This window comes from Rosa rugosa, chromosome 2 (genome assembly GCF_958449725.1).
Source record: "Rosa rugosa chromosome 2, drRosRugo1.1, whole genome shotgun sequence".
Lineage (NCBI taxonomy): Eukaryota > Viridiplantae > Streptophyta > Magnoliopsida > Rosales > Rosaceae > Rosa > Rosa rugosa.
The window spans coordinates 5,894,877-5,909,479 of NC_084821.1; the positions used below are offsets into that span (position 1 = coordinate 5,894,877).

The 14,603-nt window shown below is 37.5% G+C and overlaps 2 protein-coding genes and 1 pseudogene across 2 annotated transcripts; 2 read left to right on the top strand and 1 right to left on the bottom strand.

Annotated features, from left to right (window-relative positions):
• Positions 1-903: 903 nt before the first annotated feature.
• LOC133733315 (uncharacterized) lies at positions 904-4,403 on the top strand. The gene is made up of 5 exons (XM_062160962.1): positions 904-1,420; positions 2,589-2,674; positions 2,771-3,076; positions 3,213-3,296; positions 3,639-4,403. The coding sequence occupies exons 1-5, from the start codon at positions 1,022-1,024 to the stop codon at positions 4,087-4,089; spliced, it is 1,326 nt and encodes a 441-aa protein (XP_062016946.1). The 5' UTR covers positions 904-1,021; the 3' UTR covers positions 4,090-4,403.
• A 905-nt stretch (positions 4,404-5,308) lies between these two features.
• Positions 5,309-6,000, top strand: LOC133728481 (dirigent protein 22-like; annotated as a pseudogene).
• Positions 6,001-9,922: 3,922 nt separating this feature from the next.
• Positions 9,923-14,114, bottom strand: LOC133732616 (SEC14 cytosolic factor-like). The gene is made up of 11 exons (XM_062160202.1): positions 13,817-14,114; positions 13,679-13,707; positions 12,747-12,830; positions 12,601-12,654; positions 11,901-11,978; positions 11,649-11,702; positions 11,381-11,440; positions 11,205-11,300; positions 10,841-10,942; positions 10,655-10,735; positions 9,923-10,433 (listed from the first exon to the last, which is right to left on the bottom strand). Exons 1-11 carry the CDS (start codon positions 13,908-13,910, stop codon positions 10,119-10,121), a joined length of 1,047 nt encoding a protein of 348 aa, XP_062016186.1. The 5' UTR covers positions 13,911-14,114; the 3' UTR covers positions 9,923-10,118.
• Positions 14,115-14,603: the final 489 nt, after the last annotated feature.

Consider the following 14,603-nt stretch of genomic DNA (forward strand, 5'->3'; position numbering starts at 1 on the left):
GTGCATTTACTCACCGTCATCGTATTCTTTTCTAAAACGACAAGCGGGGGCGTTTTACTCTCCAAAGATATGAGCTGTCTCCAGAGATGTGAGCTGTTTTATGGGTAATCTGTCGGCTCAAATTTCAATATTCTAAAATACAGTAACAGTAGTAATCAAAATGGAAGCATACCGTAGGGTATCCAAAATTACCTGTATGTGTACAAAACAAAATTAGAGAGGCAGAGGGGGCACTTGCACTAATAAGAATGAACGGTTGGATAACATTAAGTGCAGTATTTTATTGTTAAAAAAAAAAAAAAGTAAAATTTACACTCCTCATCTTACAATCCACACTATGTTTTTTATTTTAATATCTTGAGTTTTGTCTTTTTGTAGTCTGGATCATAAAATATGTGATATCAAAATTACTAAAAAAGAAAACATAGAGTGCGAATTGTAAATGTAAAATGAAAGTCTAGCGGAAACCTGACTAGGCTTGCAAGTTGAGCGAATGTGAGATGGATACTCAAAAGAGGTTCAACGTTCGATCATCCGCTTGTGAAAAACACCTCATAGGTAGAGCTATATCCAAAACAGGTCCCAGATCGGAATTGTAGCACACTTTGCCACCATTTTATTACCAAAAAAAAAAAATTAAAGAGGGTGTCGAGGACTGCGATTACCTACCAAATACCGGGTACGCTGCTAGTGCATAGAAGAATTTTTCAAGATGGAGGGCTAAAAGCAATAAAAAGAACCGCACTGAAAGAGTCAAATACGACTCTTCTCCCATAAAAGCACGTGTCGTAATTCCCCATTCGGTTGTGACCAAAGTCTCTCTCTCACTACTACTAGTCGTCTAGTCTCTCCTTAGCCCATCCCATTCTCCACTTCCCATACCACTGGGAAAAAAAAAAACAAAAAAAAAAAAAAAAACACCAACTCCAACTCCAACTCCAACTTTGAGCCCCTCAAAAACTCTCTTCACTCCTCTCTTCTCTTCTCAAATCTCTCTCTCTCTCTCTCTCTCTCTCTCTCTATGGCTAGCGCCCGAGACCGAGACCGAGACGACTCCTTGCTCCCATTTACGACGCCGCCGTCCACGTCGTCTTCCCCGATTGTGATATCCGACCCGCTCGACGGGTTCCTCTCCGACCCGAATTCCCACATCGGGACCAGCGCCTCCGGGAGCTTCCAGAACGAGGGTTTGTTGGCAGATACTAGCGCGAGCGGCAGCGACGCCGAGTTTGGGTTTTCGAGGGGCGAGTTCCGGACGAGTCAACTCGCCGGCACGGTGGAGTTTTATCAGAGGCATGTGTTTTTGTGCTACAAGAACCCGCAGGTGTGGCCGCCGAGGATTGAGGCGGCGGATTTTGATCGGCTGCCGAGGCTGCTCCACGCGGCGGTGATGGCGAGGAGGGTGGATATGGGGAAAGAGGTAATGAGTTTTTTTTTTGAGGGGTTTGGTTTGGATTTTGGTGAATTGAAGTGGGTATTGATTTGAAATGGGAGGTTCAGATTGAGTTGGGGTTGGTTGGATTGTAAAGGTGTGACCTTTAGTGGGTTTTGATTGGGGTGAATTGAATTTTTTGCTTAGGATTGTGATTTGGTGGTTTTTTTTTGCTTTAAGGTGAAATGTTGGTTGGTTTGTGGATTTCTTGTAATGTAAGACTGATTTGGAAGCATGTGATTTGGTATCTGGTAACTTGAAGTTGAAGGGATTCGTTTTGTTTTGTTTCAGTGGGGTTTTTGTTTTGGGGTAGTTTTGGATTTTGGATGTGTTAAGTTTTGGTTTATTGTTAAATGGCTACTGTTAGGCGTTAGAAATGACTGAATTTTTTAGCTTCATTGATGAGGGATGTAGGATTTTTGAAGAACGGTGTTTTGAATTATGAGAATGCATCTTTTTGCTTTTTCTACTTTTGGTTTTGGTGTTTGGATTCGAAAATTGTTTCAAAGAATATAACTTTGGACATAAGTAAAACTTTGCTCAAGATATTATGGAAAGTAGGGGGATTTTGACAGAAGTACAAGACGTTTCGTGTAATGTTTTCTTATTGTCTGTCAGATAAGAGATATTGAGTTTACCTCTTGTTTAATCTGATCTATGACAATTAATTATCTAACTCCATTGCTATTATTTACCCATATTTCAAATTTGTGAATAACATCATCCGAATATAATCTTCTTCTTTTTCTTCTTATAGCTGTTCTTGGTCACTTCCCAAAACATGGTGTTCTTTAGTAAAATGATGGCATATTAGTCTTCAACTTGACAATCACCTTATAATGACGATGGGTGGTCGGAATATTTGTTTAGATACTACTTCCAGTAGACAATCTTTCCAAGGATATGAAATGCTGCAAGAAGTTGTCCAATACTTGCATATGCAGTTGTTTTGTTACGAATAAATCTATGAAAATCTAGTAGAAGATAAGTTACATAGCTAGTGTGTTTATTGGCCGTGCATTGCATGCTACTTGAAATAGCATGTCATAACTCTCAGCTTATTTCCTTTTTACGTCTTGTCCAGAATTGGTTGTATAATTTCAGTCAACGCTAATTATTCATTTTCATTCATTGATTCATCTCTTTCCTCTTCTAGACTCGCTTAACAATATGTGAAGGGCACGATGGAACTGAGACTTCAAATGGTGATGTATTAATTTTCCCCGACATGATCAGATACAGGTCATATACTTGCTACATTAGGATTTCTTTAGATATTATTCTCTTGACTTACATTCCCTAAAATTAATACTGACAGACTTGGTGGAAACATTGCAGGAGATTGACACATTTTGATGTTGACACATTCGTTGAAGAAGTTCTTGTGAAGGATGGTGAGTGGCTGCCTGGAACTCCTGAAACTCTGAGGGGTTCATACATATTTGTATGTTCTCATGGGTCCAGGGATCGCCGTTGTGGAGTCTGTGGGCCTCCCTTGATCAATAGATTCAGAGAAGAGATAGATTTGCATGGTCTACAAGGTAAAGTGTCTGTTAGGCCATGTTCACACATTGGAGGGCATAAGTATGCAGGAAATGTAATTATATTTGGATCAAATATCAACAAAGAAGTCACTGGCCACTGGTAAGGAAGTTTGTGCCCTAATTCATTTAATTTTTCGCTTTTTTCTGTTTTCATTCCCAGTGGCTTCTTACTGTTATCCAGTTCTATTACTTACTGTACTGATATTTGAGCTGTCTGATCGTTTTATTTCTCATAGGTATGGATATGTTGCTCCAGAAGATGTACCTCAATTGCTTGAGCAGCATATTGGGAGAGGAGAAATTGTAGACTGGCTATGGAGGTAGTCATTTTTCAGTTTCAGTTTTGTTTCTCATAATTTCTAGGCTGCTATGGAAGCAGTTTTCTCATGTTTCAAAAGCAGACTACTGATATGCTGACTGTACAGTTGGATCTTAGGCGAAGTTCCTCATTTCCTCTTTTGCACCTTAACCAAAGTTGTTAGCTATGTAAATTTTCTCACAGAAGTACAAAACTGAAAAATGGAACAGAACATTGTCTCTTCAACCAATCTAGATTAATAGCTGATGATTATAGAAGTATTTAATCATTTCTAGTTTAAATTTGTGTTTCTTGTCAGCAAGTTCTTTGACACGTACTGACAGACTATATGGTGTGATTTCAGGGGTCAAATGGGTTTATCAGAAGAACAACAGAAGAAATCTCAAGAACTAAGGCTCCAGCCTAATGGCGAGTCAAATGTGGAGAAAAGAAGTACAGAGCTGACACAAACGAAGGAAAGGGGGATGAATACTGGTCCATGCAGATCTCAAGTTGAAATTGGGGGATGTTGCCAGGAAAACGGAAGCTCTTCTTGCTGCCAGAACACTTCGTTAACAGATAGGATAAGTAGTCCTGATTTGAATATGATGGCAACACAAGCGACATCTGAAAAGAAAAAGAGCAGTAGCAAACTACTTTCACGCAGAAGCAAAGCTGCATCTGCTCGAAAGTTTTGTGCTATGCCAACATGGTCTGAGAGCTGGGAGCGGGAAGATACATATGCAGCTTTGGCTATTGTTTGTGCTGCTGTGTCGGTTGGTGTTGCTTACAGTTGCTACAAACAGTTGAGATGAAACCGAATCCAATCTTGTGTTGTTTAAACATATTATAGGTTAGAGTTTCAACCCCCCTTATTTCCTCAAAGTTTACATTATGGCTTTTGATACTACATCGAATTGTAAGGTCCCAGCAAAAAGAAAGATCTGTGCTGAGATTATAGAAGGGAAAAGGGTTGGATACATGTGTGCATATGTGTAAGAACGCGGGCGGGAATACTGGAATTGTGTCTTTCATCTTTCTTTTGGATATATAATTTGTACTTGTGAATATATCAATGTATTCTTATTTATTGAATCGAAGCCACTGATAATAGAAGAGTTTTGCTTAATACAGTCAAGAATGGAGTGAACACTACAATCAACATACGAAGCTAGAGTACAATCTAGTTGAAGCCAGTAAGGTAGTAGTGGCAATTCTAGTGTGATGTGATAAGTTTCATTTGCTATGTATGCCTCAGATTCACTTGTCTCTCACAGTTTATTAGGTGAGAAGGTCTCTTGCTATGAAATACGTAATTCACTAATAATGAGACTTCTGTAATTTATAGAGAGTTAAGAGACCTATCAATTCTCTTGACCAGAAAGTTGACGCATTTATTTACTCTATTAAGTGGATATAGAAATAGGGAAATTAATCAAATTATAAATAAATTTTAATTTATAGAGACCTATCAACACAAGTGACATCTTTTTTGTACGCTATTTTGATTGACATACCATAGCCTTACCCATTATACTATGTGTTAACGTATGACATGCATACAATTGCCTTAAAGTGGTAAAATGAGTCCTCAAAATAGTAATATTAGTCCTCAAAGTGATAACACGAGTCCTTAAAGTGGTAAATTTTCTTAGTTACCACATGAGTCCTCAAGTGGTAAAATGAGTTCTTAAAGTAGTAAAATGAGTCCTCAAATTTGTAAAAATAGTTGATGTATGAGAAATATTAACATACCATAGCCTTACCCAAATAGAAATGAAATGAAATGAAAAGAAATAAAAAAAAATGAGGAATAACTTTTGCCAATGAGGAAGCTATTGGCAAATATAAATTGAATAAAAAAAATTAAAAAAAGAAAAAAATTGAGGCATGACTTTCCGTCGAACAAGGTGTCGGGCATATGTGCATAATCATTTTTTTTTATTTTTAGATTTCTTGTTAATCTTATCATAGATGTGGCTGCACAAATGTCATGCTAGGGTTTAGGGGTCTTGGTTCTGTTACTGTGCCAACCATGGCTAGAATCCTTCCCACCTTAGCTTTCCACTTGCTCATAATCTCTTCCCTCCTATCTTCCTTTTCCATGATCTTAGTTTCTGCGGAAGATCATGAGTTTGTGAAATCCATGGACCCCGAGCTTTTCGGTTTAAAGAAAGAAAAGCTCACCCATTTTCGCATGTATTGGCACGACGTTGTTGATGGTCCTAATAGTGCAACCACCCTCCAACTCCTCCCAAACACGGTTCGGCCTAATAAGAATGTTCGACAACGCTCTAACCCAAGGCCCCGAACCGAGCTCGAAACTTCTGGGAAGGGCTCAAGGGTTTTATGGATCTGCTTCACAAGAAGACATTAGCCTGTTGATGGCTCAGAACTTTGCTCTTGTTCAGGGGAAGTATAACGGTAGCACCATAACCCTGATGGGGAGCAATTCGATCTTGAACAAAGTGAGGGAGCTGTCTGTGATAGGAGGAAGTGGACTTTTCAGGTATGCTAGGGGTTATGCTCTAGCAACCACTCAGTCGTTTAATGCGTCTAAAAGTGCTGATGCTATAGTGAAGTATAATATCTATGTCTTGCATTATTGAAACTGATCGATAAGTGCTAGCTTTTGCTTAGCTACTAGCTGTTTTGTCATTTGCTAATAAGTATTTGTTCGGTGATCGGGAAATGTACGTAATGTTGTCGTTCTAATAATAATTCAGAGGTTTTGATTGATTTTTGGAACGTATTGACATATTTGGTACTCTGGTATTAAATGTTGGAGCACTAAGCAGGGGTTTGTTTATGCATGTTCGTTGTTGGAACTCATGAGTCGTGACTTGACTTGCTATGATATGTGATATCTGGTGAACATATAAGTAGCAACAGGTGAAGTTCCTATTGTCATGCGGAGAATTAATACATTCCTTGAAAACAACTTAATTATAAAGTTAGATTCGTAGCCATCAAAGCATCATTAACAACTTCTACTATTTTAGTTCCTCTCTATAAATATATTATATGTTTAGAATAATATCCAACCATTGCTGCATCATCAATGTACAAAGTAACACGAGTTTGAATCCTCCAAAGTTTGTAATCGTAAAATTTCATAAATTTCATAAAATCTTATCCCTCTTTCTAGTGGCGGAACTAAAAAGTTGTCTTTGGAGGCTGAAAAATTATAAGATTACCGGAGATTGGCGGTTTCAAATTTTTTATTTACAATTCTTCTTCGCTAACTGTCAAACACTTATGATTTATCAAAAAAACTTATCAAGTGAACATCAATAAAACTCAAGAAACTAATTATAATTATACAAAAAATACATCATTTTAAAAGAAAAAAAAAACATTACATGTATGTTCTATTGCACAGAAACATCAAAATGAAATCGATATATGTTCAATGGTTTATACATATCTTTCAAGAAATTTTCTCTACCTCTTACAACAAAACTGGGGTTCTTTAGATTCGAGAGGTGAGTCTTTAAAAACCATATATAGGTTCTCATATGAATTACTGTGGAAATAGATGCAGTGCTGTAGTGACCTTTAGATGAATAAATACTTGGAAGAAGTAAATTAAAGACTTTTGCTATACGTCATGTTTTCTATTTTTTAGTTAATTAAATAAATATTAAGAATTAAGCATGAGATAAGTCAAATAGCTGTCGAGTTGCATGTATTCAAGCTATTTAATATTATTAAAAATAATGAGAGAGAGAGAGAGAGAAAAGAATGATAATATATTACAAAAAAATGACTTGGGGGGGCCATACATATATAAACTACTGATTTTTTACCCATTATATCCACATATCTACTGAAAATAGAGGATAAATAAAAAAGAATTTGGAGGGGGGCCAGGGCCCACTCCGGCCCCTATTGTTGTGCCTAGAGGTGGCAAACGGGCCGGCCCAGCCCATTTTAAGCGGGCCTAGTCGTGCTTCGTGCCGTGCTTGGGCCGGCCCATTTATTATCGTGCCGGGCTCGTGCCGGCCCATTTACTTAAACATTAAGCCCGGCCCGGCCCATGGCCCGAGCCCATATCGTGCCGGGTCAATAACGGGCCGTGCTCGTGCCTACCCACTATAAAGCACGATTTTAAAATCTTAATTTGAACAAATAAAAATTAATTTTATTTAACTATTTAGAAAATTAAAATAAATTAAGTTCTACAACGTTTTTCTTAATCTTAGCTTTTTAAGATTAGATTTCTAATAATTTTTTATATTCCACTATAAGAAAGAAAAAAAAAAAAAATTTGTTTTTAGTATATTATTGTGAGATTAATCTTTATTAATATAATGAAGATTTAGTATCTATTATTCTTTCCTTCAATCTATAGTTGTATTATTATGATATTAGTCTTTATTAATAAACATATATTTAATATTTAGAAAAAATGCTTATGTCAAAATAAGGATATAATGTTTTGTTTCATTATTTTGACAATATAAAAGAAAGCATTGGTGGAATTGTCATGAGATTTTAAATAAAAATGTCTCTTATTCAAATCTCATCATTGTAGTTTTTTAATATTTTTAAAAACAAAATGAAATTTTGTGTTTGTAACGGGCCAGCCCACAATATGTCGTGCTCGGGCCGGGCCGGGCCAATGGGCCAATATTCTTAGGCCCAGCCCGACCCGTTATTCTAACGTGCTCGGGTCGTGCCGGGCCACTAACGGGCTTGGGCCGTGCCGGGCCGCTTTTAAGCGTGCCGGGCCCGTGCCGTGCTCGTGCTTAGTGGCCCGTTTGCCACCTCTAGTTGTGCCATATCTTTAGTGTTATTCTCGAAACTGTATGTTCTAACTGTTTGGACCCAAAATGAACATTTTGGCCTGACAAGGCACGTCTTGGAGAAATTGAGCCAATATCAGTGGCTCAAGCTATATATTGTCGACAAGCTCGAAATATATATTTAGAGGCTAAATAAAGCCTACTATGGAAGTATGACAAGTCAACTTTAGCATATTTTCCTACTTCGGCTAGGAAAAACCGAGCTAGACAAGGAAGGAGGGGTGGCAGACTAACCAAATGAAATCGAAATGTGCTGAAACTTTCCAGATCCATTCTAGACAGCCCAAGGATCATTTCTTATGAAGAGTGAAAGAGCTTTTTTTGAGTGGAAGGCCTTCAAACAATCAGCCCAATTTTCTACAGAAGCAAAACTGGAAAACTGGACCTGTAAGAGGTCCAGCAGCATTTTCGGCCCAACCACATGGAATAAAAATCTGAAAATTTGTCAGGATGATCTACACTCATAGTGGAACATTTCATATGAAGAAGTCGAAGGCATATAATGAAGTCTTGTTGGAGAAATAATTGAAGGAATAAAGGGGCAGAAGCTGACCTAAAACCAGCTCAATATTCACATGTTCATGTTTCCTACCCACATGAAGAAAGCTAGATGCTTTTCTCTTTTTCCTTGGATATATTTTTCTTCTACAATCTCTTTAATAGATCATCACCACTTCCATGTTGCTGAACCTTCATGCTTTGCTTTCATTTCATCTTTTCTCTATCTTTTCCATATTTTACAAGTGAACTTAGATCTACTTTCATTATTTTTCTTCCACTCATCATTTCACTCTTCTTTTTCTTCCCTATATAAACACCTTCTCCTCTCATTCTAAGAACCCATTCACATTCAACAACAACATCTCTAAGATGATCTAAGTTCTCTCTAGAGCAAACCTCTCTAAGAGCAACTCCTCTCCCTCTCTTTCTCTTTCTCTTACCGGTGATCACACTACTAGTCCTACTCTTCTCAGAAGCCGACTTTCAGTGCCACCAAACCCTCTGTCAACGTGCTTCGGTCCTAGTCTCCTCGGGAGCCGACGGTAGTGCCGCGACCACAACGGTTACAGAACCAGCCAAGCAAGGGTAACGCCCTAGCAACCCAGCCAAGCTAAAGTCACGCTTTAGCAAGTTCTCCTCACTTCCCAGTGGTTCTCGCTCTGCTCGATCTACAACATCGAGTATCGATTGTGATTTTCAAGAAGCTCAGCAAAAGTCCTCGCCACGAGGCACAAAGAATCCCACGACGAGGTTGGTGCTCTCCTCGTCTACAATCGCTTGATAGAAGTCAGGTCAAGGGACACCCCCGACGACCGCACCCGAACGGTGCTGGCACGCCCGCGCAAGAAAAGAGACTGTTGACCAGCTGAAGCAAAATTGGAGCCAAACACTAACTTTTTTTTTTTTTTTTTTATCGGGTTAGTTGTTAGTAACTCACACACTCATGCAGTGGTATCCCAGCGCCAGGACACCTGCACCGACATTGCGGCGAAAACCAGGCAAAGCCAGACTAATCCACTGCACCGCAAACGCACGAACCCAAATGGTCCCTCAAATCTGCTGGCCACGGGATGGAGCTGGGATTCGAACGCTAAACCTGGGGGTTCCAGACTAGGCCTAAACCCTAAACTGTATGTTCTAACTTCAATGCCTTCTTCTTATCAACATGATGAAGAAAAAAAAAAAACCACAAAATCTTCACCCAGGGTCAAGGTACCTACTATAGTCCCAAGTCTCCTAGGATCAGAACTGTACAAAACAGTAATCTCGTTGGTAAAGCTAAATTTATTTCGTTTGAATAACCTGTGATACACTAGTGGGATTTAGCTTCTAGAACAGATTAGTGATCGGTGGTATTTCAGACCACCGGATTAGCTTTTGTCATAAATGAATCTGCATCGAGCTGATGCAAGCATACGCTATTACATAGAATTAATATGACAACAACATTCTGGTCTCATAGAAATGTTGCCACTGTCATTTACTCATGTAGGTTACAGACGCTAATAACCGTCATACAGGTTAAAAATAGAGATTCAAGAACCGTTAAATCTTAGGCCACTTAGTGACTTGGTGAGGCCGTTTCCATACTTGTGGAACTCAGACTCTATGGTTTTCGCTATCTCTGCGTCATCAGGGTTTGGATCAGGGAAATTGACGTGGAAGGATCCTTGTTTGATTGGTGCAACACACTCCGTTTGAATAGCTTGCTGCTTGACAAAATTGTAGAGCTCTTGATGGAAAGCATGGTCCAACGAGAAACAATTACTAGTATGTCCATTCTCTGAATTCCGAGATGATCCAGAGCCCTGTCTTCTACAAAAATGTGGGAGGGACGAATAATCCATGATCTGCACACACATTTCCGGGTCATATTGTCAACATCAACGAAATGGAACATGATGCAGATGAACAAATGCAGCTGGAGAAGAACAAAATTGGTTTGGAGTGCTTAAGTTAACCTCTAGGTCAACAGAAGTACATAACTCCATTACGAAACAGTACCAAAATGGCAAGCCAGAAGTGGAATAGGAAGCCAATGGTGATATTTGAACTAAAAGAAAATGCTTACTTTCAGTAATTCATCTTTCCCACATCCTTGAAGAACCTGGATTTTCCTCCTAGTCCTTTCTTGCAAAAGAGGTTTTACCACCTGTTCAGAATTTAAACATTAATAATTCTGTCTCAAGATGGCATACCACCCATAATCATGTTTTCCTCTTTTCTATGTGTTTATCAAAGTGTTTCTCTGGCATACCTTCCAACATGCTGAAAATATGTATGGGGCATTGACAATATAGTATGTATCCGTCTTTTCTGGATAATTCAAGTCATCGATAGTGGAAATAACAGTCAAAAGCTGCACCAACAGATCAAAGAAAGTGTCAGTCATATGGCCCTCAGAAAACCAAATGAGGAGAATTAAGTCAATATAGTTCTTTTCTTATTTGGATTTCTTTGTCTTGAAGGGAAAAGAAAAAAGATAAAAAAAAAGGTAAAACCTAAAACAAACCATCATACGACCACAAACAATCATCAGAATAATTTTCACACAACAGAATAAGAAGATTTTCACTGGTCACAGACCAAGATAGGAGCTCATAATATATGCTAAGGGATACCTTAATATGATTAAGTGCTGAGAGCCTTAAACCAGTCATATCCAAAACTTTCACACAGGTTCCAATATATTTGCCATACTTCTTTGTTGCAGCAGGCTACAAATAAAGAAAAACCAAATCAGGCTACAGATAAAAATACCTGTCAGCAACATGACTAGATAACCTTAAGTACTTACTAAAACTACACGATCTCGGTATTCATTCATTTGGATGTGCGACTGAACATAGTAATTTACCTACATTGATAGAATCACACATGTTAATACCACTGAAAGGACGGTAATACAACATAAAGGCCTACAATCATGATATTTACTGTGCTTTAAAAAGTACTTATATGGACTGAGCCCAGTATTATCATTAGTATATGCATGTATATACATACATTATCAAGTGCACCAATGTTCTATGAAATATCATTATAACCACATATATCATCCTTACAGAAGCTTTGTCATATGTGCTGAGCCCAACACCAATAGCAATGACAGGAAGACCCTGGAAGGAAAAAAATAGGACAACATGAGAATCATGATTTTGAAATTAAACATTAAGAACCATAAGAAAGCCAAAACTAATCAACCATTGCAGACAAAAGACAAATATTCAGATGTTGAGCAGCCCTTTCTTCGACAAGGTGGATATAGCACAACATAATGGTAGAAATAGAAGGCATGAAATTGTATCAAGGAATACCTCTTTTGAGTAACCAGACAATCCCAAAAGCTGAGAATCTCGCACTGCTCTGTACAAATCAGTAGGGATGATTGGTTTCTGTATTTACAAAATAAATCATTGGTCACCAAATAATATATAGAGTTACGTTTCCAAAATGTGTCAGAGTATCAATCCGCAATATGCCATTCATAAGTAGAATGGACATAGTAAAATCAACCATATTACTAATTCCTATAAACTTGTGTCTAAATTAGATGCAATATCCCCTCTAACCATCTGTAACATATGTGTCCAGATTTCAGTACTGCCTTAAAAGTTCAAGCAGTTGTGGCTAGTGGCTACTGGACCACACGTCCAAATAATGATCAGGATGTATGCTCTCTGAATGCAACTGAAAGTAGAGATTTGCCCAAGGTGCAACTGTCATGCTTCTACATATCAATAATCAGCAAACGAATCAAATCTGTAAACAATAGTCATAACCTAGCCTTAAAGACTTCCTACAGGCCATATTGAGATTCATGATTAACAAAACATAAGTGCTCTTAAAAACCTTTGAAATTTAAATCACCAACTTTTATAGAAAGTTATCTCTGTTTGAAACATTCTAAATACAAAGATTCATTAAAATATCAGACTGACAAACATCAGAGGAGTTACACATGAATGGTCAAAAGATATGATGTTTGTCCAATAATTTCTTAATTGAGAAACTCACCGCCAATATATTGTCAATTTCGCTGTCTATCCTCCATTGCAAACAGTCAACCAACTGGAACAATTTACGCATTGTTAGTAAAGCAAACCAAAGCATTGAGCCTTGTGGCATTATAATAATTATTGAGCAAACTTAATGAATCTAACCATTTTGTGGGCTTTGCCAACATTCCAGTCCCTTGCTTTAAGAAACCGCACAAATGTCTCATTTGCATACCCTTGGTGCACATTCTGAAGATGAAGAGGCACTATTTAGATTTTAAGGTACATTTCATTTGTACAGGTAATAAATTATAAAAACCAAATTACCAACTTTTAACAATTTATCCCCAACAAAAACATTCCACTACCAAGTTATATTGTCTTAAACTTTGTGCCATCTCTATGATTTTTCCCTTTGGCTTGCTTTCCTCTCTCTTGGATGCTGATTAGTTAGAGATGTGTATATATATTATAGAACGTATTATCCTCTCCCATATTTCCAAAACCAAGGGACTTCCTAATGCATAGCCAAGAGTAGCAGCGCATACATTGCACCCACTTGTATTGCAGTAAGGTTCAGTTCAAGTAAATTCTACACCATCCTTATAATACCTACCTATAGTCAATTCAAACAATAAAGTTGACATTATCTACGAATAGATAGTTAAAACTTGTTAAAGACCAATATGCTGATCACAGCCAGGATTCATACTTTCCCCTCAATAAAAGCAAGAGACAAAGTTCCTCTTTCGAAAATACTAACAAGATCAAATTGATCAAGTATTAATTAATAAACACACTAATTCTCTTCGAAACATAGAAGATGAACTTCATGCTAATCAATCTAACAGCCCAAAATATGAGGAAAAATCCAAAATGCAATACATCAGAGACCCAGATCAAATCCGGAAAACTGATTTAAGATTCAACAGTATGCAGTTTCCGGAAAAAAAAAAAAAAAAAAAAAAAAGCAAAGCTAAATGATTAAAATGAAGTGAATGGAGTAAAGGGTTTCATTATCTGGTAGTGCAAATCACAAAAGTACAAAACTTTAAGAACCCAGATCGACCAAACTCAAAAGAGAAACAGGGTCTAACCTCAAATGTCTTCTTCAGCGCTTCATCAACTGTAAAATTCAAAAAAGACAAAGCAAAAAACAAAGAGATCGAGTTTCAGATCAAACAAGAGGAGGATGATCCATTTACATATTTGAAATGGGTTTTTCAAACTCTTACTTTCTTCCATTAACAACTGAAACTGCTTGATCGCTTCTGGATCAGGAACACCCATCTTGTCTTCTGTCGGTTCCCTTTGCAGATATTTAAACATTAAAGACTGCAAATTTAAGTTCCAAGTTTTTCACTCTGAGAGCCTCTCTCTCTCCACAACTTTTCAGTACAAAAACTTGGAACTTGATTCACCAAATCTAGAGAGAAAGAAGGAGAGAGGTTTAAAAAAGAGACAACCTTTAGAGAGAGAGAGAGAGAGAAGAGGAGAGGTGTCTCTTTAACACAATTTGGGTACCACTTTTATGAGCGCCTCAAACTATGATTGAGCCCTTTTTTAAGGCAATGGTTTAATGTCATCATTATATGATATTTATAAAATTATTCAGCGGTGAAAAATATGGGAAAAATTTTGAAAAGAAAAGATATTTCTTTATTTATTAGAGATTTTGAGACCAACTTTTTTTTTTTTTTGTTCTTTTGTTTTGTTTTCATGCCATCAAATCAGTTAATGGTTTAGGTCAGATTAGTTTAACGATTAACATCATGGTAAAAACATATGGGTTTCAAGAAATAGTTGTTGCAGTTGTTTTAAATAGCTGTTTTGCAGTTATTTTCATGCATCTACTAGATGAAGTAAAGCTGGTAACTTGTTAGTAGATTGCTGTAGTAATCTTCTAACTTCATTCTAACTACTAACTACAGTAGAAGTGTAGAACTATGTAAAAATATTATTTCCTTGCGAAACTCAATATCTGTATACATGGAGGATTCAAATTTACAAGTAAAGACAAGA